This window comes from Erythrolamprus reginae, chromosome 1 (genome assembly GCF_031021105.1).
Source record: "Erythrolamprus reginae isolate rEryReg1 chromosome 1, rEryReg1.hap1, whole genome shotgun sequence".
NCBI classification, from domain to species: Eukaryota; Metazoa; Chordata; class Lepidosauria; order Squamata; family Dipsadidae; genus Erythrolamprus; species Erythrolamprus reginae.
In genome coordinates this window covers 257943241-257970806 of record NC_091950.1, presented here as the reverse complement: position 1 = coordinate 257970806, position 27566 = coordinate 257943241, and the positions used below count along the sequence as shown (strand labels likewise).

At 42.1% G+C, this 27566-nt stretch overlaps 1 protein-coding gene and 1 pseudogene across 5 annotated transcripts in view; one reads left to right on the top strand and one right to left on the bottom strand.

The window, feature by feature from the left end:
- Nucleotides 1-18477: 18477 nt before the first annotated feature.
- On the bottom strand, nt 18478-20706 carry LOC139160607 (protein transport protein Sec61 subunit beta pseudogene; annotated as a pseudogene).
- A 249-nt stretch (nt 20707-20955) lies between these two features.
- Nucleotides 20956-27566, top strand: part of MCPH1 (microcephalin 1) — a 163458-nt gene continuing 156847 nt past the window's right edge. For 3 of the 5 annotated variants that reach the window (XM_070732873.1, XM_070732875.1, XM_070732876.1), the window contains exons 1-3: nt 20959-21129; nt 21942-22033; nt 26365-26483. In XM_070732873.1, the coding sequence (XP_070588974.1) occupies nt 21096-21129; nt 21942-22033; nt 26365-26483 (245 nt within the window). In that variant the 5' untranslated portion in view covers nt 20959-21095. Of the gene's footprint in view, nt 21130-21285; nt 21432-21941; nt 22034-26364; nt 26484-27566 lie in introns of those variants that run through there. The other 2 variants (XM_070732872.1, XM_070732874.1) reach the window with 2 other exon arrangements.

Here is a 27566-nt window from a genome sequence, read left to right as displayed (position 1 = left end):
CCACCACCCTCTAATGTTTCAGTTCATTTTGTATGCATTTGTTTGGTGTTTTGCCGAAGGAAAAGGGGAAATAGAAATCTGGTCAATTGCTCCAAATGTAAGCAGACTACAAAGACCCTGCTGTTCCTCCTGCATTGACAAATCTCTTGCAAGCTGTGCTGCTGAATGGATTACAGAATGGCTGACATGCTACCAGCCACTTTTCCCAATAGCTGTAACAACGGTTGCATGTTTTGGCAGTAACTGGAGTGGGAGAAAGAAGATGTACCTTGAAAATAATGTCTACCACAGGCATTAGAAATTGAGAGTGAGCCTAGCAGAGAAATCCATTTTTGGTCTAGTCTTTTTCTCATTAACTTTCCTATTTCACTCTTTCCTTGCCTTCTTCCTTCAGTGGCCCATCAAATTTTCTCACTCCTTGCCCTGCATAGAGACTCACATAAAAGTAGATTAAAGCATGTCTAGTCTAACAAAGAGAAAGACCAGGGATGACATGATAGCAGTGTTCCAATATTTAGAGGTTACCACAAAGAAGAGTGGGTCAACCTGTTCTCCAAAGCACCTGAGGGCAGGACAAGAAGCAATGGATGGAAACTAATCAATTGAGAACTAAGGAAAAATATCCTGACAATTAGAACAATCAGTCATTGGAACGGCTTGCCTTCAAAAGTTATGAGTGCTTAGTTACTGAAGATTTTGAAGAAGAGATTATCTGAAATTATACAGGATTGTCTGCTCAAGCAGCGGGCTGCACTAGAAGACCTTCAAGGTTCCTTCCAACACTATTATTCTGTTTTTCTGAGGTCAGATATGGCTCTCATCCTTGGCCATTTCCTTCTCTTCTTTGGACATTTTAAACCTCTCACCTAGCCCACCATTGCCTCCCTACAGCACCTGCCTAGATAATGCCTTGAGGGTCAGTCTTGCCAGAAGAATTGCTGGGTTGGATTGATGCAAATGGTGAGGTTTCTGCCATTGCCAGACTACCTAGAATATTACCTGTCATCTAGGGCAGGGATTCCCAATCTTGGCAACTTTAAGACATGGACTTCAACTCACAGAATTCTCCAGCCAGCAATCCAGGTCTAGGTTATGTGCAGGGGTGGGCTACCAATTTGAGCCCTAGCTGAATGTGCTGGGAGTGCGCCCATGCCCAGCACATGATTCAGTTTCTATGCATGCGCAGAAGTCAAATCTCATGTGAAGACAAGCGCCCACTTTCTGGGGTTTGGAAATTGGAGACAATTGGCCCGCTCCAATCCACCTGATGCACTGCCAGCTGCCGCCCTCCACCCTCTGACGTTGGCACAAGCAATGGGAGCTGCTGGCTCCCATCAGCCCACCATGTTGCCAGCCACCGCCCCCTGCCCCAACGCCAGCACAAGCGGCCTGCCTGCTCCACCATGGTGCGGCTCTTACCTTTGATCTCCTGGTCGATGGCCCATGGCGCAGGGAGCAGGCAGGGTGGCCCCAAGCTCTGTGCTCTCCCATGTGCGCTGAGAAATGCCTGCAGTGTGGGAGAGCAGAGAATAGGCCACCCAGCTGGAGCTCAGGCGGGTGGCTGTTTCTTTTCTTTTTTTTAATAAAATTTTTATTATACAAATAATACAAAATACAACATATTGTACAAAACATGAAATAGTGGTTGTAACAGTAGAAAACAATCAAATAATATTTCAATTTACAAAGTACAAACTTGAAAACTAGAAAAGGGGAGAGAAAGAAGTAGGTAGGGAAAGGGTAGAGAGGAGGAGGGAAAAAGATAGAAAGGACAGAGAACATAGAAAGGATAGAAAGGAAAAAGATTCGGCGAATGTCCGGGGGAGCTGTAATGAAAACGAGAACTGATTCCTATTTTATTAGCTCGTTACCATGGTTCGGTTTGTTTATCTAGATTGATAGATGCAAGTGTTGAGTTAATCAAGTTATAGAGATTTTAGGGAGTAGTAGTAAAGATACTATCAGTATATATATAAAGTCTCTTAATACTATATAAAGTATAAGATAGCTATACAGTGATCCCTCGATTAGCACGGTCCCGATTAGTGCGAAACGCTACAACACGGTTTTTCACAAAATATTAATTAAAAAATACTCCACGGTTTTTTTTGCTATACCACGGTTTTTCCCACCCGATGACGTCATACGTCATCACCAAGAGTCACTTCTCTGTCTCTTTCTCTTTCTTTCCTGTCACTATGCTTCAATCATTTTCTCATTTCTCTTTTTTCTCCCCTTTTTTCTATCATTTCTCTCTCTCTTTCTTCCTCTCTCACACTCTCTTCCTCCCTTCTCTCTCCCCCCCTCCACTTGCCCACGAGAAGAAAAAAAGCAACCTCTGCTGGGCAGCTCCCCTTGTGCCCCCGCTTTGTGCCTGCCTCTTTTGGGGATTTTTTTTTCTTTTCTTTTTTGCGCTGGCGGCGGGAGCTGTTGGGGAGGGCTCTGCCGGGAAGGCCTCTCAGCTGCAGAGCCAAATGGGGGCGGAGGCAACAGCGGAGCCCGGCGCTGGGGCCATGCGAGGCTGTTCATCCAGGGGGGCGTGGACTGGCAAGTCGCCCTCCTTTCTCTCTCTTTCTCAAGATCGCTTGCCGCTTGCCTATTGCAGCGAAGGGAAGCAAGGCTCCAAGCTGCAAAGCGGCAAGCAGCAAGTGATCTTGGGGTTTCCCCTTTGCCTGGGCGGCGGGAAGACCAAGGGAAGGTTCCTTCAGCCGCCCAACACCTGATCCGCTCCGCAGCGCGGCAGCAGCGAGGAGCCGAAGATGGGGTTTCCCCTTTGCCTTTACCCCATCTTCGGCTCCTCGCTGCTTCCGCGCTGCGGAGCAGATCAGCTGTTGGGCGGCTGAAGGAACCTTCCCTTGGTCTTCCCCGCCGCCCACACGCAAACTCCACCATCTGCGCATGTGCGGCCATGAAAAAAATGGCGCGCATGCGTAGATGGTGTTTTTACTTCCACATCCAGTATAACGCAGAAATCGGTTAGCGCGGGAGGTCTTGGAACGTAACCCCCGCGCTAACCGAGGGATCACTGTATACCAGATTTGTAACTGGTCGTGTTTATATCCAACATATCAATCTTGTGGCGTGTTATTCTCACTCTTTTTTCCTAACCAGTTGTAGAAAGGATCCCAACAGTTATTGAATGTGGCCATTGTTTCGTTTCTGACTAATATAGTTAATTTCGTCATCTCTGCGCAGTATTTAATTTTTTTTATTATTGCGTCATTCGGAGGTATGTTCTGATCTAGGCTTCATAGACTAGGGTGGCTGTTTCTTGTTGGCCCCAGCTGCCGCTCTAGGTGCCGCAGCGAGATTTGGCTGATGGGCATGTGCCGCAGTGAGATTTGGGTAAAAATTGCTGGTAATTTTTACCAGAATTGCGCTGGCTGTGCATCCGTGGGGCATGCATGCCTAGCGACAATGGAGCAGGCCTACGCGCTCCGTTGCCGCTGCCGGAACTGCGGCCATTCCAGGTAGTAGCCTACCACTGGCTACGTGTCTGCAGGATTATGTAGCATTGTGGTCTTGCTGAGTAGTATATAAAGCATCTACAAAGTTTATTGTAGCCTGCAGAAAATTATTATCAGAAGTTTGAGCTCACTATTCTACAACATATTGTTATAGGCTCAGACAATGACTTGTGTTCATGAGTTTAAGAACCCTGACCATCCTTTATGACTTAGCAGACTCTAGCAAATTTTGACTTATCCAATAATAAGGATGCTCATAACTAGATAAAGTAGTTTAAACTTTTCAAAATAGGCATTGATTATTTTCTACCTTGACCTTAGTTAAGGTCAGTTTTTAAAAGTCATCACCCGATCACAGATTAGCTCTGCCAAATGAACTTTGCACATAATCCGTTCTGCTCCTTTTGATCCATTTAGCATTTACTTTTTTCAACTGTAGAAGCATGGATTGAAAGACACTGTGAAAGACACCACTCCTCATTGTATAACAATAGTAAGTGGTGCTTGTGTGTTGATCAATATTGGAAGAATCTGTCATAAATAAAATATTGATCCTTTGGGCACGCAATCTTGAAATTAAATACTTCATTTTAGACAACGGACTAATCAGGTGAAAATCTAAGGCCATGATAATTGGGTTTTGACATCAAACAACATGAAACAGCTCTTCCCTCCCTCCCCCTCCCCTCGTTTAACAAATTGCTAGTCATTGCACTCTAAATGCAAATTAAGTAACATGGAACTTTGTCACTCTTTGTTTCATGGTCTCTGTCAGCAAAGACAAGGTACCCCACTCCACCCATAACCACTGCTGGACAAATACTGATTAGCAACTTGGCCCTACTGGATCACATTTTGGGTTTGTGAAGCGGAACAGTTAGCGTACAGCCAGCAGTCTCACAAATTGAGCTTGAGGTGAAAGCATTGTTTGAATACACCAATAGTATTACTCAATTTCCTCTCTCTGTCCTTTATAACTATATTATATACATTCAAATCCCATATTTAGAGGCTAAAGCTGCTGTTACTGCAATTGAAATAGGCTTGTTACACCAGTTTCAACCAAACCCTTTCTACAGTGGTGGAATTCAAATAATTTAACAACTGTTTCACTAAGGGTCAGATTGGTTGTCATGGGAGCTATGGCCAGGGGTGGGCTACTGCCTGGATGGCGGGGGGACGGAGTGGGGTTGTAAAAATGGAGCTCCACCCCAGAGCACCCAATTTGCACTGAAAGATGTTGAAAAAAAATTCAGGGCTTCCTGCCTAAGCTACACCCACAGTGTGGTAGTAAACATTTTGGTAGCCCTTCACTGGCTCTGGCCATTTCCCCCCTCCAGCTCCACTGCAGATGAGCCTCCCAGGATAGCCAACCTGACCCTGGGTGAACCAGTTGTTAAGCATCTACCCTTTGCAAAAGGCCGTTTCCAAGGGAGCTAGTCTGCAGGTTGGTTCTGTGGCCATTTCAGCCTTCTGGATGCTGCTCCTTTAAGAGACAAGGTTTCCGAGGAACAAGGAGGGGGGATTCCATAGAGACGAGAAGTTGATGCTCTCAAGAGCTTGTGTGGGAAGGTGAAGAATTGAGGGGAAGTGAGGGGAAGGATTATCCCCATCCTGGTGGAGCTGTGTGCAGGGGCTATTGGTCAGTCTGTGGACAAAAATGAGAGGGTGTGAGTGTCCTGGGGTCATATCACCTTTTGCGACCACCTGACAAGCAAAGTCAATGGAGCCAGATTCACTTTGCAACGGTGTTACTTACTTAACAATTGCTTTCTATTAACAACTGTGGGAGAAAAGGTCGTAAAATGGGACAAAACTCACTTGACAACTGTCTTGCTTAGCAATAAAAATGTTGAGCTAAGCTGTGGTCCTAAGTCAAAGACTTGCATAAAATAATAATAATAATAATAATAATAATAATAATAATAATAATAATAATTTATTAGATTTGTATGCCGCCCCTCTCTGAGGATTCGGAGTGGCTCACAACAACTAACAAAAATGCTAGTCCCATCAATGACACCTTAAGAATGTTGAGGAAACAGGACCTCTGGATCGGGGATGGGTTGCTACCAGTGCGGTAGGTGACTGTGCACCAGTAGTGGCTGCCCGATTGCACAATTTGCGCGTGACCACCCTGGTGTCAGTCCTATGGGTGCCGCCATCTTTTTTCTTCAATTTTTCATATTTTTTGCTTTGTGTGAATGTGCAGAAGCAAAATCTCACAATGGGATGCTCGCGCGAGATTTTGGCGAGTTTTTGCTCCCGCACATGCACAGAAGCAAAACAAATCACCAAAATTTCAAGCGGAAGAGCATTCCCTCCTGCAAAGCAAAAACACACTGAGAGCACGCACACATGCACATGGGCAGGGCACACACACACAAAAGACGACTGAAGTTGTGAGCGCAGCGCACCGGTAGCAGCCGGTAATAGCAATCTGGCAGTGCTCTGGATCTTATATGGTATGTGTCGTTTCTCTTCGATGTCTTGTAAATATTATCACCAGTGGAGTAGCACTTACAGTTTTATTCACCTGTTGGGAGCATCTGAATCTTGTTTTTCCTTGTTTTCAAAGAATCAATGAACAGTATAGGAATTAGCAGCACCAATTGCCTCCTCAGGAGGTTACTTTGCTGAGTGGAAACTGCCCAAGTTGATGTGTTTTGCAATGACTTCAGTAACTAAGATTCTAGGCAACATTATTTGTTCAAAAAGCTGATTTCCCTAAACTTACTTATTTTGTTGACAAAGTGCTGTTAATTTTTTTTAAGCAGTAATTGTTAGGCAGACCTTCAAAACAAATATATTTAGAATTTAATCTCTGTGATATTTGGGCAAAGAGGCAAATACATATTGCTTTCCATAGAGAGTAAATTGATAAGTTGTAGAAATACTTCTGGCCTCATGAATATTTCCTTCTTCATATTTATTTTATTTATTTATATCCTTCATTATTTTTGTAAATAACTCAAAATGGAGAACGTATCTAGTACTTCTTCCTCCTTCTATTTTCCCCACAGAAAAAACAAGGTAACAAGTTTCCACATGTTGGCCCTCACCAATCTCTTCAGGTCCCCAAACTCTTCCCATTGCAGGAGACTTGAAGAAGAGTTTGCATTCATTTGAGTGCAAATAGGTTATGGATAAACCGCACAGCACTGGCTTTCTGGGCTGGTTGTTTTCAACTAGTGTAATGATAGCAAGGAGACAGTCATTAGTCCCCTATGTATTAACAATAGCGGTTAGAGCTCTGAAAGACATTTATACCAACGGAGCAATTAATTTAAAAAAACTGTGTCAGGAAGTAGGGACCGCTAGCCAAACTGCCCATTAAGTAGGCAGCCCTACCATTGCTTTATCATTGCTGTGTGCCCACAACTGGCTTTAAGAGACATAAGGATGTTATACTTCCCTAGTTAAACACACTGATTTTTCCCTTTAGGAAACCAAATTGAAACTTGGGAACAAAAGTGTAAAAAGGAACAACTGTTGAAAACATTAATAGGTGAGCATATTATTTATTTGTTTGTTTGTTTGTTTGTTTATCCATTTATTTATTCCATTTTTATGCGGCCCTTCTCCTTAGACTCAGGGCAGCTTACAACATGTTAGCAATACACTTTTTAACAGAGCCAGCATATTGCCCCCACAATCCGAGTCCTCATTTTACCCACCTCGGAAGGATGGAAGGCTGAGTCAACCTTGAGCCGGTGATGAGATTTGAACCGCTGACCTACAAATCTACAGTCAGCTTCAGTGGTCTGCAGTAGAGCACTCTATCCGCTGTGCCACCCCGGCTCAGTTATATTAATATATTAATAGCTAGTACAGTTTGTGTATTAATTGCGAGGGCACATTTGGAATACTGAGTTCAAATCCAGTCACCACAATACAAAAAAAGATGCTGAGACCTTAGAAAGAGTGCAAAAAAGAACAGTAAGGATGGTAAGAGATCTGGAGGTTAAATCATATGATGTACATTAAAGGGAACTAATTATGCTTAGCTTAAGGGGAAAAAGACTGAGGGAATCCATGGTAGCTATCTTCCAATACTTGAAGGAATGTCACAGGGAAGAAGGAGTTGATTTTTTATAACAGGGAGTCACCAACCTTGGCAACTTTAAGACTTGTGGACTTCAACTCCCAGAGATCCTCAGCCAGCAAAGCTGGAGTTGAAGTCCACAAGTTGAAGTCCATAAGTCTTAAAGTTGCCAAGGTTAAAGATCCCTGTTCTATAGCACCTGAGGGTAGGCAAAGCAGCAGTGGGTTGAACTTCATCAGATTGGGGATAGGTAACTATGCTCACAAGTGGTGTGACAATCAATTCAGAGCCTCCATGGTGATGATAGGCTTGTCACAAATACCGTACTCGTTGTGTCACATATATACAAGCGTAAGTCACAAGGTGGATTTTTTTTCCTTTTTATGCAAAAGGTTCATAAGCTACCAGCAACTCATGTAGATAATGTATTTTCTCTAATGAAAGAAGTTAATTTACCCATTTCAGCAAAACCTATCAATTTCACTAACACTTCCTCTATGGTGGTGGGTAGTATTCAATCTTTTTGTCTTTGTGTATACAACAATCGTGCTGCCATGATTATACATTGAAATAATAATCTATGTCTTTTTTCTAACTGTTTGTCCTAATTGATTAGTTAAATTGTACAATATTTTGCTTTCTTTCTAAATGTGATATTATTGGCAAAGCTTATGTAAGCATCATAAAGAATAACATGGCTTCATATACAGTGATCCCTCGATTAGCACGGTCTCGATTAGCGCGAAACGCTGCAACGCGGTTTTTCAAAAAATATTAATTAAAAAATAAGTCCACGCTAGTTCTCTCTCTCTTTCTCTCCCTGTTGCCGGCGTGGTATATGAGAGAGAAAGAGAGAGGCAGAGGTCGGGCGCATTACCGGGAGGTGGAGGCGGCGTGGGGACGCTGGGTGCCGGGGACACCGAGGAGGGGGTGGACGTGGCCTCTCAGCTGCAGAGCCGAACAAGGGCGGAGGCAACGGCGGAGTCCGGCGCTGGGGCCATGCGGGGCCGCTCATCCAGGGGGGCGTGGACTGGCAAGTCGCCCTCCTTTCTCTTTCTTTCTCTCTCTTATACCACACCGGTAACAGGGAGAGAAAGAGAGAGAGCGGAGGGCACCTTGCCGGTCCACGCCCCCCTAGATGAGCGGCTCCGCATGGCCCCAGCGCCGCCCAGGCAAAGGGGAAACCCCAAGATCGCTTGCCGCTTGCCGTATTGCAGCGAAGGAGGCGAAGCAAGGCTCCAAGCTGCAATACGGCAAGCGGCAAGCGGCAAGCGATCTTGGGGTTTCCCCTTTGCCTGGGCGGCGGGAAGACCAAGGGAAGGTTCCTTCAGCCGCCCAACACCTGATCCGCTCCGCGGCGCGGCAACGGGGAAACCCCATCTTCGGCTCCTCGCTGCTTCCGCGCTGCGGAGCAGATCAGCTGTTGGGCGGCTGAAGGAACCTTCCCTTGGTCTTCCCCGCCGCCCACACGCAAACTCCACCATCTGCGCATGTGCGGCCATGAAAAAAATGGCGCACATGCGCAGATGGTGGTTTTTACTTCCGCACCACTATAACGCGGAAATCGATTAGCGCGGGAGGTCTTGGAACGTAACCCCCGCGCTAATCGAGAGATCACTGTAATGTTATCTCATTGACCATGCTAATAGCTTGAAAATTATATGCCCAACACAAAAGGAATGAATGGGGGGGATCTTAAATTACTAAATCCAGTCGCTGATTTTTCAAAATGCAAATTGTGAATAGAGATACATTAAGGGAAATATATAAAATCACTAACAAACCAATATCTAAAACAAAACAGAAAATACTGTATAAAGGAGGTGAGGCAGTTCTGAGAAAGCAGAGTTAAAATAATTAGATCATAACAATCTGCCATCCTACATCTTCATACTTTCACCCACTGCTTTCTCTCTTTACATTCAGGAATGAAAGCATCTCATTTTTATGAGTCTCTCACTTTGGTTACCATTGTATCTACTAAATAAGATCTTTATCTTTATTGGCCAGAAAACCTACTTTAGGCAAAAGAAATATGCCTAAATTGTAAAAAAAGATGACTGGAACGATTGCTACCGTGTTTCCCCGAAAGTAAGACAGTGTCTTACTTTTTTTTTATCCCCAAAAGCCCCACTATGTCTTACTTTGGGGGTATGTCTTATATTGTCCTGGGCACCGGGGCCGGCTCGTCTTCGGGCTTCGGCTCGGGCGAGGCCTCTTCGGGTGCCGGAGCCGGCGACGACTTCCTGACGCGCTACCGACTGGTGTTGTCTAAGCTCCGCAAGCGCTTCCTGCGCAAGCCCAACGTGTCGGAGGTGTCGGAGCAGTTCGCGGCGCTGGCGAGGGAGCTGCGCGCCCAGGAGAGTCTCCCTTACGCAGCCTGGTGCCAGCTGGCGGTGGCGTGCTGTGCCCAGAGCTTGGGCCACCCGGCGGGCGAGGCAGCGGCCCTGGTCTAAGCGGCGCGGCTCTGGCTGCGGCACGAGCGGGAGCTCCGACTGCGGTAAGGCAGCTAGATGAGAGGGAAGCGGCAATACCCTCTCATCTAGCTGCCTTGCCGCAGTCGGAGCTCCCGCTCGTGCCGCAGCCAGAGCCGCGCCGCTTCGGCCAGGGCCGCCGCCTCGCCCGCTGGGTGGCCCAAGCTCTGGGCGCAGCCGCCACCGCCAGCTGGCACCAGGCTGCGTAAGGGAGACTCTCCTGGGCGCGCAGCTCCCTCGCTTTTAGTACCATGTTTCCCCGAAAGTAAGACATATGTCTTACTTTCGGGGTACGGCTTATATTAGCCGACCCCCCTGAAACCCCCGATACGTCTTACAATCGGGGGTGTCTTACTATCGGGGAAACAGGGTAGCTGTGCTTCTTTTTAAGTTTCTAGTGACTTTGCAAACTCAATCTGGGTCAGGGGTGTCCCAACCTTGGCAACCTTATGATTTGTGGACTTCAACTCTCAGAATTCCCTAGCTCGCATGAGTTGGAGTCCACAGGTTCTAATGTTGCCAACGTTGGGCACTTTTGGTCTAGGCCCAAAAGCTATGTTTAAAAAATTGGGGTGAAATATATAAGTAAAGGATGATTTGTGATTTCAAAAATTAAAAACAGTGCTCAGTTTTTGATTAAACATCGTCTGTGGGAAATTTGGGGATAATAATATGGCTACAAGGTATGCCTTATGGTTAAGATGATCTTCCCTTTACTTCTAGATGTTTAGATTCTGGTTTGATCAGAGCAATATATTCAAGCGAGAATTTCTATGTCTCAAGCTGAGCCCTGGTACTAATAATCTGACATATAGCACATTTGGTGGGATCCAGATGGAAGCTTAGAGCAAAACCAAGAGCAGATCAGCTTGTCAAGAGAAATCCCCAACTCATGCCAGTTGGCCTTCTCATTCTGTTCTGTGGATTCCAAACTATAGTAAACTTCACAAGAAGGGGTGGCCATCCCAAAGTTGCTTTTTCAAAAGGCAACTGGACTTTATTCTTCCTTGAAGACATTTCACTTATGAGAAGTCCAGTTGCCTTTTGAAAAAGCACTTTTAGGATAATCAAAACCTGGATGACTGAGAATATCAATAAACATGAGTGGGCAATTAATTTTCCCAAGGGTCAATAGTAGAAACTGGGATTGTTGTGAAGAGCCAAACCAATAGGGCTGTGATGGTGTGTTCGCATACACATAAATTTTTATTTGTAGTCACTTTCAAAATAAAAGCAATGGAGTTGCAATGCATGCAATTTTGAAAAAAAGATATGAATGGATTAAGAAGCAACATAGAAAAATATAAGAATAGATTTTTAAATATGAGCATGAATGAGGAAAGGAAAAAACATGCTGTATTCAAGCTATGTGATACTGTATGCACTTTTAACAAAATATGCCTCTGTATTTCTTAAAGTATGGTTCTAAGATCCACATCTCCAGGGGTCTCCCAAGACTCTAAATCAAAACATATTTTCCTGACTGTGTTGAAAAATAATACAATATTAAAACTACAATCGAACAATTATAAGAAGCGATAGCTGCAGTAAATATGTCAATGTTAATTTTTAATATGGTAAATCATCTAAAAATATCATCCAGGTGGGGGGAAAAACCTCTTGTAGGGTCCTCCATTATTTTTAAAAGCAGTAAAGTGTCTCTGAGAGGAAAAAGTTCAAGAAACACCAGTCTATAAAACTAAGTCTGCATATGTCACTACAGTGGAACCTCGACATACGAGCAGCTCTACTTACGAGCTACTCGAGATAAGAGCTGGGAGGGGAGCGACATTTTTGTTCGCCTCCCGAGCTCACATTCGGGATACGAGCGCCAAGGAGCTGTCTCCTGAAGCCGAACGCTAACTTCCGCGTTCGGCTTCAGGAGACAGCTCCTTGGCGCTCGTATCCTGCGCGCCGCTTCGCAGCTGTCTCCTGAAGCCGAACGCGGAAGTTAGCGTTCGGCTTCAGGAGACAGCTGCGAAGCGGCGCGCGTGTTTTAAAAGGTTGCAGCCGGCCTGGGGGGCTCGGGGGGGTGCTGGCAAGCCCCCCAGGCCGGCTGCAACCTTTTAAAACATGCACGCCGCTTCGCAGCTGTCTCCTGAAGCCGAACGCTAACTTCCGCGTTCGGCGGCAGCGGTTTTTTTTTGTTGTTGCACGGATTAATTGACTTTACATTGTTTCCTATAGGGAAACAATGTTTCGTCATACGAGCGTTCCGACTTACGAGCCTCCTTCCGGAACCAATTAGTCTTGTAAGTCGGGGTTCTACTGTATAAGATAATTATAGCTAATGTAAAACATCTCCAGGCAGAAGATTTGCATCATTGGTATTTGTGATGGATCCAATTGTTCTTACAATTTTGTGGAGTTGAAGCAAGTTATTTCTGACTCGGATTACTGTAAAATAAAATCTGAGCCTATGAAACTCTAATCAGCCTATAGTGAATTTTCATATCCCCAACCCATGGTCCGGCTTCTTACTCCCTCTGCTTGTTTCTTGGCATAAGAATTATTTAGATGGGAGCTTTCTTTACTCTCCTGCTCCCAAAATCTATTTCTCCTTCATCCATACTGTATATGCTACCATCCTTAGGGATACCTTTTTTTAAAAAAAGCACCACTCAGTGCAAAATTGCTTGCATATTCTTTCATCTTTTATTTTTCAGTCCAACAGTGAATTGATACCAGTAGATTAAGATATTTTGGCAGATTTAATTGACTTTATCTACATTTTTAAAATCTATCTTGCATAGCATTCCCATATAGCTATCTCCTTGGTTATTCTTTTACAAAATAGAAGATAAATGTATACAAACATAAAAAAAGATGAAGGGGGAAGGCTGTGGGCAGGAGGTTGCAGTAATTTACTGATCAACCAAAGAGATACAAAATGAACAGTAACTAGCTCTTCTCTGAAAAAGGATGTCTAAAAGATTCTATGGTGGGGGACTGGACTTCCGGTTGGCTCCAGAATTGAATGGGGGCCTTCTGATCAGAGCCTTTATGGCGCTTTGAGTGTTTAAGATTGCTGGTCCCTGTCTAAAAAGACAACTCAAAGATGATTGGAGATAAATTTGCAATTTTTTAATGTGAACTTGGGAAGCAGAAACATTATGAAGGAGCAACTCAGAAATAGAAAGACCTCCTCCTGGTTGTAAAAGGTTTTGTTACAGCAGCAACATTAAAAATCTGAAGTCCTGTTTAATATTCATCATGTCACCATCAATCATAGTTCTATCTTCCATCTCTTTACTTACTAATAACCTCCATTAAATTTCAGTGACATCTCTGAGATGTGAACGGACCGATGCTTTATTTCTAAAATACAATGTTTTTTAAAAAAAAATAAATTCGTACTTGCAGCCAGATATGAAATAACTATAAAATATTTTCCTTGTTTTAGTATTCGATGGATAGTCTCCATGTTAAAAAGAAATCTGTGAATGTTTGCACAGTGACTTTGGTAAAAATCTGACCTTTAAATTGGTTTACTGAAAGGGTGGGAAATTCTGTTAATTGGCTGAACAATTAAACTTAATTAATCAGATTGGGGCCTTTGGAGTATGTTGGGATCAATGGTGGATTGTTACCGGTGCAGTAGGTGACTGTGCACTGTAGCGGCTGCCCAATTGCGCAATTTGTGTGTGACTGCTCCCATGTCAATTCTTCAGGGGCCGCCATCTTTTTTCTTTAACTGTTGGCATTTTTTGCTTCCTGCACATGCGCGGAAAAAAAATCTTGTGAGGGGAAGCTCATGCGTGTGAGATTTCAGCATTTTTTTTTGCTTCTGTGCATGCACGTAACCGAAAAAATTGCCAAAATCTCTCTTGCGCACACATCCCCTCGCAAGATTTTGTCACATTTTTGTTTCCTGCGCATGCATTGAAGCAAAATCACGCTGGAGACACATGCGTGCACATGCAAGACTCCTCAAGAGCAATCCGCCCCTGGTTACAATTTCTATCATTACAATTGGTCATACTGAATGGGGTCAGCATGAGTTCAATGCATGCAGAAGGCAGTCCCAGTCTATTCCTGGAAAATAGACTAGGATTATATTATACTGTACAGTATTGCTCACTGCTAGAAAAGACGGCTATGAATGATTAAGTAATAACGTGGAAGTCCAAGATAGCATTTGATTACATGTACTGTACAAGAGGCAGGTGTTGGACTATTCATTGAGTTCTTCTTCTCAGTAAAAGCAGTGAAGAAAGGCAACTACTTTCATAGGACAGGAGGAACTAAGCAAGAGGGAGTGTAGGAGGTAACCAGGCTAAGCCCAAGGAAAGGGTCAAACATGCCATGAGTTTCTTTCTGGTATATTCTTGAGTCTCTTTGTGCCCACAAGAGGTCTGTGTCCAGCCCACCTTGAATTCCATTGACTCTAACCTATTGCCAATTTGCTTTAATAGTTAGTAGTTCAGATTCTTGTAGAGAGCTTAAGCTTACAATAACCCTTTACAGTCATTTGAACTGCCTGGATTTCCTAATTTACCTATGCTTGACAGCGAACAAGCAATTCTTGTTCAGTTTGATGGGACCAAAGATGACATAAAGGTAATCCCTCAATTCACCCTGTAACTGAAATACACTTTTTCATGTTAAATACAGGTAGTCCTCAACTTGCAATTATTCACTTAACAACCATTGGAAGAGTGATCTCCAAACAATCCCTGCACTTAGAACTATTGCAAAACCCAGTGGTGGGATTCAAAAAATTTTTTTACTACCTATTCTGTGGATGTGGCTTGGTGGGTGTGGTGTGCCATGGTGTGGCTTAGTGAGTGTGGCAGGGGAAGGATACTGCAAAATCCATTCCCTCTCCACTCCAGGGGAAGGTTACTGCAAAATGCCCATTTCCTCCCAATCAGCTGGGATTCAGGAGGCAGAGAGTTGATGGGGGCGGGGCCAGTCAGATGATGGCATGGGGAAATTAACACACACCCCAATTGTCAAGGTTGGTGTATGGTTTGATTGGATTGTGTGATTATTTTATTATAAGGGTTTTAAATTGTATTTTTAAAATTTGGATTTGTACACTGTTTATGTTGTTGTGAGTCGCCCCGAGCCTTCGAAGAGGGGCGGCATGCAAATCTAATAAATTATTATTATTATTATTATTATTATTATTATTATTATTATTATTATTATTATTTGTGGCCATAAATTGAGAGCTACCTATTATACATTTACTGACACAGAAAAGTGGCTGCTGTATAATTAGTTTCTATTACACCAGGAATACTGAAAAATTGTTTTAGCAAAACTGTTTCACAAGAGATTTAACTGAATCTTAACACAATCACCGTGTGAAACGATTTGGATTAATCTGCAGCTAAGCAACACACACAAATGTCTCATACTTTAATCTGGTACATAGTCCTGCTTTTAACATTTGTTATGACATCCATTTCAGAAATATTAGAGCTCTCATAATGTTTTCCTCCCACTCCCCAACAACTGGTCATTTTGACTCTTTACCAAACGCTATGCCAAATGGGTGTATTTTTACAGTGTGACCTAATGGTGAAAAGGCTGTGACATGATCCTATTATCAGACTTCCAAGTACTCAAAAATAAACCTGCAGCTGAGTCAAATCCAGAAGGGGCAATTTTTTAAATTATAGGACAGCAAGAGAGAACAGAACTGGAGGCTCTGAATCAGGAGAAGTATAAATACCATGTGTCCTGCTTTTTTCTGCAGCTACTGCCATAAAAAATAAATTCTGATTGTATAAGCACAGTCCAGCTGCAGTTTTACAAGTTAGAAATGCCCTAATTTAAAGTCCTGTTGATACTTTTAATCTTTCCTTATCCCTCTAAGGTTCATTACATGCTCTTCTGTAAAATTATATCAGAATGATCAGGATGCAAAATATGTAACTGACTCAATTGAAGCAAGAGCATTTAAGCAGGTTTTCTTATTTCTTTCTAAAAGTTATTTATAAAATTTATAGGCCGACTATAAAGATAACCTTGGGTGGCTTGGGAGCTCTGTGGGAAGAAATTGTTTTCAGCTTTTTAGGATGAGCTATGCCCATTTGGAATTACAAGTAAGTGCACACACATTTCAAAGGTTCTTGTAATATCTTTTTGAGAACTCACTAAAATTGTGATTATTTAAAAACCTTTCTGCCCAATTGTATAAGAAAGGAAAGGAAAATATCAGTCTTATATCTCATTTTTATTGCTTTACAAGTTAAGACTTTAAAGGGGAGGAAATACTGCATTTATGGATATGTTACACATACATTCAGCTGCAAATTGGAAGGAAAAAATACCTTTGGAAATGGATCTTAGAGCCTTTTTAGCGCAGAGTAAAATGTTGGTAAATAAGTTGTGCCATAGTGCCATCTACTGTACTGATACACATTTTAAACTTACCAGAAATTATTCTTGAAATAAAGATAAGCATTCCAGGAAAGGAAGGGAAGCAGGTGGTGATGACACATTTTTGTCAAGGCCCAGCATAAATCAAAAGATTTAATAATAGCTGTAAAATTCCACGCAATAGTTCACAATTTAATAACCGGGATAAACTAATATTTGTAACCAAAACAACTCTAACACAGCAACTATATATATAGCTTTCAAAAAGTGTCCTCTCATCCCAATTATTGTACTGCAAAATAAATACAAACTGGACACTAGCAATTTTGATGGCCAATTCAAATACTCAGGCCCCACGTGAACGTACTAGTGAAAAGGAAAGATCCTTAGATCCCTTTCAAGACTCTCAGATTTTCAGAGGTGAAGGGAAGGAGTCAGCTAAATTCAGAATCCCAGAGCCAAGTCCCTGAAACCACAAAGCTAACTGTTTTCCTGTTCTCTTTTCCTGGACCAGGGAAACAAAAATAAGAAATAAAGAACAATTCAGATTGTAAGGCAAAATAAGGAAAAACTTATATTGGAGGACTATGATCAGAGCTGTAAACTTCAGAAGCAAGAGTTTGAATTGGGCTCTAGCCAGTGGTGAAACCCCCAAAAAATTATTACCAGTTCTGTGGGCATGGCTTGGTGGGTGCGGTGGGGCTTGGTGGGTGTGGCAGAGTAGCATAGCGCAAAATCTCCATTCCCACCCAACCCCAGAGAAGGATACTGCAAAATCTCCATTCCCATCACATTCTGGGTCCAGCCAGAGGTATTTGCTGGTTCTCTGAACTATTCAAAATTTTCATTATCAGTTCTCCAGAAACTGTCAGAACTTTCTGGATTTCACCCCTGGCTCTAGCTCAGAATGGCAACTAGTGCTTGCATAAGCACATCAGTGTGCCTACCGTCCCTGTCCTACTGTCCCCATTTATTCATACCCATTTCCTCTTTTCATATCCATGTTTATACTGTTATCCAATAAATACCCAATAAATAAAAATAAAACATTACAAAACATGGGAATTGTTGTCCAGCAACTAAGTCATGTCCAACTTTGAGACCCCATGGACCAGAGATGGGATTCAGCAGGTTCTGACCAGTTCTGAAGAACCAGTAGCAGAAATTTTAAGTAGTTTGAAGAACTAGTAAATGCCACCTCTGATTGACCCTGCCCCAATCTATTTTCTGCCTCCCAAGTCCCAGCTGATAGGGAAGAAATGGGGATTTTGCAGTAACTTTCCCCTGGAGTGGAGATTTTACAGTATCCTTTCTCTGGAGTGGGGTGGGAATGGAGATTTTACAGTATCCTTCCCGTAACATCCAAGTCACGCGATACCATGTCCACCAAGCCATACCCACAGAACTGAATAGTAAAAAAAAATTGAATCCCACCATTTCCGTGGAGCATAGCACCCACCCACCCCGAAATTGCCCAAATTCATGTTCACTGCATCAATAACACTATTTAAGTATCTTATCCTCTGCTGTCCTTTTCCTTTTGCCTTCCATCTTTCCCAAAATAAGGGTCTTTTCCAAGGAGTCCTCTCTTCTCATTTGGTAGCCAAAGTATTTGAGTTTCAGTTTCAAGTATCTGTCTTTCCAAAGAATAGTCAGGATTGATTTCCTTTAGGATTGACTGATTTGACCTCAATGCAGTTCAAGGGACTTTGAAGAGTCTTTTCCAATATCACAATTTAAAAACAGGGCACTATATTGCAATTAATCGAGGTTGTTCAAATGAAACTATAAATGAGCATTCAAAACTTTGATATGAAAGAATGAGCCATAATTATGGGATCGATTCAGGTTAATCTGAAGTAATAGACTTGCAGCCTTCAAACACCTGTTTGTGTATATGTGTGTCTGTATGTACATACACATTTAAAAAGATGTCCCATTGGTTACTTCCGAATCTCTATATATAAAAAGCGAAAACCCCTCATGCATTAATCACAAATTCTCCAGAACCATAAAGCCTACAAACCTGAAATTTGCCACATGTTCCTCTTGACTTCTAGGTGCTTACCAAGAAAGGATTTTTCAAAATGACCAAGGCAGCATGAGTATTTTCTTATTTTAATGATATTTAATTGTATAATTGTGTAGATACAAACAGCATTTTCAACAGAAAAGAATCAAAACTCCTATTTATCAAATAATTTTAAACCAGAGAAATAACTCTCTGCAATAGTTCCATCTAGAATAGTTATTTCATTTTTCTTTCAGTAAAATCTGATAGCTATGTTCATGTGGTCCAAAATGTGATTTTAAATTTGGCTGATACAACATTATGAGCGAGTGTATTTCCCCCAGATGTGCAACATAAAAACAGATGCAATAAAAAGAAGACTCATAACGAGAACTGGAACAGGGCCAACTTTAAGACCAGGGGAATCCTCTGTGTAAAATCTCCACATTCCTCCAGTACCAGCAGAAGTTGAACGACCTGCATTCCTTGTTCCAGAGCTTGCATTTTTCCTCTGTCGCACTGTGGATCCTGTCGCACGTGGGGCTACTGCTTTGCTTGGGGAGCGACTGGAGGCACCCACATTGGTAGCACTAGGATTGGGACCTGACATAGCAAAGGTGGCACACAGATCACAAATCCCTTGAATTCACAGAACACGTCTCTGTCTGAAGAGAGAGCATGAGTATTTCTTATATTATTATTAACAAGTTCTGATGCTAAAGAGTTCGACTTCCCTTCCCCATCTGAAAAGAAATGTGATCCAAATGAACAGTTGAACTAAGCCACATCCAGGCTCCTTCCTGTCTCCTTCTTGCTCATACTATTCAAGTTTCCAAACACGCTCCAGTTCTCTCACACACTAACAGAATGCTAGCCAGATGAATACAAATAGATGCTGGTAGGCAGAGACAGATTTCCTCCCCCCCCCCCAATTTTTCTCCTCCGTTCAGATGAACCTGTTCCTTCTACTGTAACACCAGTTAAAGGGAAAAGAAGCCAAAAATGCAGGAAAAAGATTTACTGATGGGATTAGGAAAACACAATGTCTTCATCTGTAACAGAAACCTAGCTTATCATCTCTAACGAAATACAGTCCCTTTTTTAACTACTCATTAATTTTCAAGCTTTAAGAATCAATTTACCAAGCCCCATTACATAGTAGCAAAGCATTTGTAGAAAAGCACAGGTATCAGCTAGTCTAAAATAAATGTAAATTTCAAACTCACACCTCATCTATACATGGGAAGACTCTGCCTTATTTGCATGTGTGGAGGAAAATTACAGCTAGACTTTGAGTTACAACAATTAGCTTCAAAATGTATGTTTTTAAGTGAGTTTTGCACCATTTTACAAGTTTTCTTACCACGGCTGCATCTTTGCAATTGCTTAGTAAAATGGTTGTTAAGTGAATCTGGCTTCCCCATTGGCTTTGTTTGGTGACCCTAGGATACTGCAACCATCACAAATATGAACCAATTGCCAAGCATCTAAATTTTGATCATGACCATGAGGACATGTAACGGTCATAAGTAGGGAAAAAACTATTAATTCATATTTTTCGGTGCCACTGTATTTTCAACCAGTCACTAAATGAACTGTTGTAAGTCGAGGACTAGCTGTATAAGACCAATCCTTGAATACAGCTCATCTTCTCGGACCCACACCACATTTTGAACAAAAATACATTAGAAAGTGTCCATAGATACTTTACTAGAAGAGCCTTCCACTCCTCTACTCTCAACAGAATACCTTGCGCAACTAGACTTGAAATCCTAGGCTTAGAAAGCTTAGAACTACATCGACACGACCTAAGCATAGCTCATAAAATCAACTGCTACAACGTCCTTATTGTCAACTGCTTCAGCTTCAACCACAACAACACATGAGCACACAACAGATACAAACTCAAAGTAAGCCGCTCCAAACTTGACTGCAGAAAATACGACTTCAGCAGCCGAGTAGGTAATGCCTGGAACTCATTACCTGACTCAGTTGTTTCGTCACCAAACTCCCAAAACTTTACCCTTAGGTCTATCCATTCTCGACCTCACCTGATTCTTAAGAGGTCAGTAAGGGGCGTACCTAAGTGCGCCAGCATGCCTATCGTCCTAATATTTCTCTCTTATTATTAGCCATCTCATGTATATAAACAGCGTTATATCTATGTATACTACCAATACGTAATTGACAAAATAAAAATAAATTTTAAAAAATGCCCCAAAGTCAACGACCCCATAATCAATTTGTAATAAAGGTACCAGGGAACTAGGCGTACCGTATCTAGATTACAAAAACTGCGCGAATCGGGACAACTGCCGGGAACAGGGCGTGGGGGGGAATCTGCCAGCCCAACTGTGTACAGCCGGCGCGTGTGAATCTAATCACGAGGATTTGCACATTATGCTTCAACATACTCAATCGTGACGAACACGCCTCTTTCCACGCATGGGATCGCTTCGGGAACCAAATCCAGCGGAGCGGACTGCGTTTCGTCCCACCCCCGGAACTCAATTTTTAAGCGGAGCGCATGCGTCGCTTTAGAGCAGTACGGCTGGGCGGAGCTACGTATCTCTCACCATAGAGCTAGGAAAAGTGTTCTTCTTCAATGTTATTATTTCTATGGGTCTCGCCAGACGATCGCAAAACCGGATGAAGTGAGGGGATGGGGGAGGAGGCGAAGGCCTGGCTTTGCATTGCGCATGCGGTCGTCGCAGAGGGCTGTTTAAACTGTTAGCAATGGAGTTCGTTTAAGCCGTTTGATTAGAATGGACCTTAGCAACGGCCGGCCCGTTTTAGCAGGTACGGGCGCGAGGCGGGCGCGGAAAAAGAAAGCGAGGGGGGCCGGGAGTGTGGGAAGGAAAGACTGTTTCTTTATACGTTAGCCGTGCGTGATTGTAGAAACCTTTTGGGGGGGGGGGGGCGTTAAAGGGGTAAAAGGGGAGCCTGAAGTATGAAGGGCTGACAGTCTATAACTCAGTGGGAAGCAGTGGTGCACATCTTCATCTTTCCTTAGTCGGGTCTTCACGTGCGTTGAGTCCACATTTTATCCCAGCATCTCCGACACGGCTGTGGGCCACGCTGATTAGGAAGTCGCAGTTATGGTGGGGGAAAACCTAATATACAAGATAATTACTTATTTATATACTGTATTGAGCTTTTTAACCGCCCATCTCCTTCATAGAGAGGCTCTGGGCGGTGTATAATTTAATCAATACAATAAAATATTAAGAGCCAATAATTTTGGAGTTTTTATGTATATAAAAGTGTATATACAATGTACATACATAAAATTACAAAAAAATAATTGTATCCTTCTTCTCCGCCAAAGTATATAAGTAGGTTCTTTTTTACTGTCTCAAGGGTGCTTTTTTCAACACGCAACTGAGCTTTCTGGTTTTTCTTTAAAGATGTTTCACTTCTCATCCAAAAAGCTTCTTCAGAAGTGATCATATTATTTGAATTAACATTACATTGAATTTAACATGCCTCACCCTTGGCTTTGTCGTTTAGGAGAAAATGAAGTGTGCCATTTAAATAATTAAAGATTTGATCCAAAAGTAGTCCCAAGAAAATATTGATCTGTTAACACTTCTCTCATAATTCCTATGTAGGTGTTGTAGCATATGTTGAAGTATGGTCATCCAGCAGAACAGAAAACTACTCGAAACCCTTTACTCAGCAGCTCCTTGATATGGGAGCAAAAGTAAGTAACTAAACTGGTTGATATACAAATGCTAATTCATAGTTTTATTTAATCTTTTTTCTAATAAAGCACAACGTGTGTAAATATAGGGGATGATTCAGAAACTTTAGAGATTGAATTAAATACTCTAAAATTAATCCAAGCAAATTATGTTGTAGCTGAATGTGTGAGTGAATATCACTTCAATTCTGTTGATATGAAGACTATAAATAGGCAGATGCCAAAATGATTTCAGAATTCACCAGTGTCGTCTCCAGTCTCTATTGAGATGAAGGAGTCAAAATAGTAACTCACCAACAGGCAAAATCATTCAGTGGCTGAGAGAAAATAGGTAGTTTCTACATTAACAAAAATGGAGGGATCTTTTTAATGGAACCCAAATCAGGTAACTTTAAAAGCTATAGAAAGCTTAAATGTGATGTTTCACTTCAATAAATTTTAAGTAAAGCTGCCTTTCAAAACTCCTTTGGAAAGCGATTCCATCACATGTTATACTTGCTTGTTTTGTGGTGTTCTACCACCTCCTAGATCCTGGAAATATAAAAAAGCAAATAGTTTCCTTATTTTTGTTGCTGCTGATTGAATATCTTGCTTGTTAAAGATTTCTTAAAATTCTAAGGTTGTACGCTATTCAAAGATCTGAGACAGCTTAATTGTTAATTTGATTTCACAATGTCTCCATGAAATCTTTGACTTACCGTATTTTTCGGTATATACGACACACCTTTTTACTTCAAAAAAGTGCATAAAAACTAGGTGCATCTTAAAAATCGAATGCTGGGGGGGGGGGGAGAGAGTTGGGCAGCGGTTAGCAGCGGCAGTTGGCCAAGGAGCCCTTCCGGCAGGCTGAAAAGTGGCTTGGGCGAGTGGCTGTGGAAGGGCAGGGGCTGCCTCTCCCTGACTGAGGAACTCCCTCTGTCCTTCGCTTCGGCATCAGGGAGAACACAGGCAGCATCTGTGCCACTTTCAAAGCCTCCCGTATGACCCATTCTCTGTTGGGAGCCCTGTTTCCCCGCCCCGCGTGCCCCCCATTTCAGCCTGCACTTCAAAAGCGCTTTTCCTACTGTTTAGGACCTGCTGCTCTTCTCTCAGGTTTGGGAGAATGGAGCCACAAGCCTGCCTTCAAGCTCCATACAGAGCGGCCACAGGCGCCTCTGGCATTCTTCACCCAGGCAAAAGACGAGGCGGGGAGGTTCTCAGGCATCCTTCTCCTCTGCCACCGCTGCATCTTTTGCCTGGGTAAAGAATGTTGGAGGCGCTATGACCGCTCTGCACGGAGCTTGAAGGCTCCGTTCTCCCAACCCCAAGAGAAGAGTGGCAGGTCCTAAATGGTGAGAAAAGCGCTTTTGGAGCGCAGGCTGAAATGGGGTATGCGGGGTGGGAGAGTGGGGTAAACGGGGCTCCCAGACAGAATCGATCATGCAGGAGGCTTTGAAAGTAGCACAGACGCCGCTTGTGTCTGGGTAGTTGCACCCATCCAATGCTCTCTCTCGCTCGCTCTCGCTCTCTTGCACATACACACACAGGGAGCGGAGGGGAAAGGCGGTAGAAACCTATTGTAAAATTCTTCCTCCAGTTTGCCAATCTAACAATTCTTTTTGAAGCAACAAAATGGCAATATGGAAAAATAAAGTTTAGTTAGATGTGTTCCAATTCCTAAGATTTTTGTTAGAGTGGACAAAGTTTTTGCTAGATTTTTCTGACCCATTTGACTACATAATGGATAACAATACACATTTAAATTTGAAAAATCCATTAACAATATACATATGCAATAAGAAGTTGAGGGCCTACAATTTTGTTTGCATGGTTTCTTCATCTAAGCATTTACATATAGTGTTTTCCTCAGAAACCAGCAAATTGGTTCCAAGATCTAAGAGAAATTTTGTATGTTTGGGGGTCTCTTTCACTTGAACAGCCCCCTCCAAATCTCAATAAACACAAATGAAGATGACCTACTCGTAAATCTCCCTTCAGATGCCCCAATGAACAAAAATGCAATCAGAAGATGTATAGATAAGGTTCACAGAGAATATGAACTTTTACTTGAAACATTCTAAAAGCTGTTCCATTTTCTCAATATTTATTTGTAAAAATGTATTCTTAATACAAATTGCAAAAAGGGTCAAAAATAAAAATAGAGTATTCTGCTGACACCTCAATTTCTGTGCCAAAAATATTTTTATTAATTAATGCAGTATTTTCCCCTATTCCTTAAGTTTGATTTTTAGTGTTCTGTTATCTTTATTCACTGCCTAATAGTAAAACATTTCGTCTAGATGTTTTAGCATCTTTTTGGATGATAGACATATTGTTCTCTCTGGACATGTTGTATCTTTTCCCTATTCGCACCATCATTTTAATAGCATTCTGCTTATTAATACTTTTATATAGCTGTTTAATTTGCTGATCAGTGATTGCAATAAAAATATCCTCTCTCTCTCTCTCTCTCTCTCTCTCTCTCTCTCTCTCTCTCTCTCTCTCTCTCTCTTATCGTATGCTATTCTGATTTATAAAGTATTTATCAATAAACTAAGGCAAATACAGTGGTACTTCTACTTACGAACGCCTCTACTAACAAATTTTTCAAGATACAAATCCGGTGTTTAAGATTTTTTTTGGCTCTTCTCACGAACCATTTTTTACTTACAAACCCAGGCCGGCGCTGCTGGGATGCTCCGCCTCCAGACTTCCGTTGCTGGCTGAAGCACCTATCATTCTGCTTCACGGATCTCCCTTTGCTTCCCCCCACTAGGAATCCCTGCCTTTCGTGCTTGCTGTCCATCCAAAGCGCCTGTCATTCTGCAGGGATCCTCCTTTGCTTCCCCCGCTTGCCGGGGCGGCTGGGATGCTCCGCCTCCGGACTTCTGTTGGTGGCCAAAGCGCCTGTCATTTTGCTGCAGAGATCTCCCTTTGCTTCCCCCCACTGGGAATCCCTGCATTTCGTGCTTGCCGTCCGTCCAAAGCGTCTGTCATTCTGCAGGGATCCCCATTTGCTTCCATTGGTGTCCGAAGCGCTTGTCATTTTGCTGCAGGGATTTCCCTTTGCTTCCCCCCACTGGGAATCCCTGCATTTCATGCTTGCCATCCATCCAAAGCGCCTGTCATTCTGCAGGGATCCCCCTTTGCTTCTCCCCGCTTGCCAGCACCGCTGGGATGCTCTGCCTCCGGACTTCTGTTGCTGGCCGAAGCGCCTGTCATTTTGCTGCAGGGATCTCCCTTTGCTTCCCCCTGCTGGGAATCGCTGCATTTTGTGCTTGCCATCTGTCTGAAGCGCCTGTCATTCTGCTGCAGAATGCTTCCCCCCGCTGCATTCTGCTGCTTCCCCCCGCTGGAAATGCAGCGGAATCCCTGCAGCAGAATGACAGGCACTTCGGGATAATTGCATGGTAGAATAAATATGAGCATACAGTACATTGAATGCAGGAAAACAGAACTGCAGGAGAACTGAGATGCTTGGGAAGTTGATGAGTTGATGAAAACCTTAAAAGGAGAGACAAAGGAGGGAATGTATTGTGTGTTGTGTGGCTATACTCTAATCAGTGATGTTTTCTAAGGGCAGAAACATAAACAGTGCTTCTTTTCCTTTCTTTAATTTCTTAGGCTTATTACTTTCTTTTTAATTCCAACTACTTTTTATGTACTTTGCATAACGTTTATACTGTACATTCACTTTATCAGGTAAGCTACAACATGTGAATCCAAAAGGAATAAGAAATAGTAAAAATAAGTAGGAGATAATAGAAAATGAAAGCTAATTAAATTTGGTTTATGATCACACCATTCACTATATCGGGAATACCCAACCACCAGGCCGTGGCCTAATACCAAGGCACGGCCCGTTTGGAACCAGGCCATGCAAGCTGTTGGCATGCATGGCATGCCCAGCTTCATTTGCATGAGCGGTGGGCACAATATCATATTCCTGAGTCATCCCTACAGTTTGTCATAATCGGACCCAGATATACAGAGCTCAGCCTAACTGTTTTATCCAGATAAAAGGCTGTGTTCTATGAACTATAATTTGTAGTTTAATGAATATTCAGGAATAGAAGACATTTCTTCCTAATCAGTCAGCTAGATCTGGAAACCCAAAGCAAGATTATCTTTATGATCCCTTCTAATATCAAATGATTCTGTATCGTAACTATTCTAAAACTAATAAACTTTTTTCTCTTTACTAGATACAGGATACTGATGGAATCTGCAAATTCCCTGCTTACCTACTAAAAGCACAAAATGTGTGACTTTTCAGTAGAAATGAAGAATCTTAAATATTTTCAAAAACCATTTATATAGATAGCATTTTAAACTGCTTTATTCTTTTTTAGATTTCTAAGACTTTGAATAAACAAGTTACTCATGTGATCTTTAAAGATGGATTCCTGTCTACTTGGAACAGAGCTCAAAAAGCTGGAATTAAACTAGTGTCAGTACTTTGGGTAGAAAAGTAAGTATTGATGCTTAGAAATATACCAGAGGAGAAAATATTACAAGAATAATATTAGTACAATCAATGTGGATTTCAAATGTCCCTAGTATATATCTGAATAGAATGAAAAGAATAATTTATTGGCTGCAAATCTGAGTGGTTTCAAATGGACTTGCACTGTAAAGGGCACGTTAGGCCATTACTTGTGTGTATGCTTCTAAATTCAGTCTAGCCTCAACTAGCTTGCAGCACTGTGAGTAAAAAGCTGCCAGAGATCTTGAAATATTTCTGGCAGGGAATAAATAGGCAATGCTAATAATGGATAAGATAAAGCAATTGTCTGAATTACTGTATAGGAGCTTCAATAAATATATCTTGCTACCAATTGAGAAGTTATAGTAGAATTGATTATAATTACAAATTTGTTTTAAATATAGCAATTAAACTTCTACTCCTCCAAGAAAATACTAGGCTTTTGTAGGCATAATTAAAAAGATGAATTTTCATAGTATTTTTATTACAGTTCGTAAATTGCAGTACAATGATCCAGAAATTAGCTTAACTTTCTGATTGTTGAGAGCTCTTATACTAATTATTTACTGCAGTGACTGATTTTTTGTGCCTGCATCATATACCCTATTGACCAAGACAAAACAAAAAAAATACAATCCCCCCAATTCAGTTTAAAATTACCAAAAATGCTGTTTAGAATTATGATTTGAACCTTTATTATGCCTATTTTTGTGGCATATAAGCTTTTATCTTTACTAGTAAAGTATGTCAAATTTCTGGTGTAGCATTGCCATATACTGTTTGCATCTATAAGATCACTAGATGTCACTAAAATCCCATTGCTAGTGTCTTCGTTGCAATTTCATATTTTCATAGTTTACAGGTAGTCCTTGCTTGCAAATGGCAATTGAAACTTGAAACTCTTGTTACTAAGCCATTTGGTTGAAAGGCATAGACACATGGTTGCAGTTCCAGTTGCCATTATTAGGTGAATCCCACATGGGATCGCAGCATCTTTGTGGTTACATGATCACTATTTCTTGCTGGCTCCTGCCATTTGATTTTGTTTGCCAAATCTAGAAGTGAAAA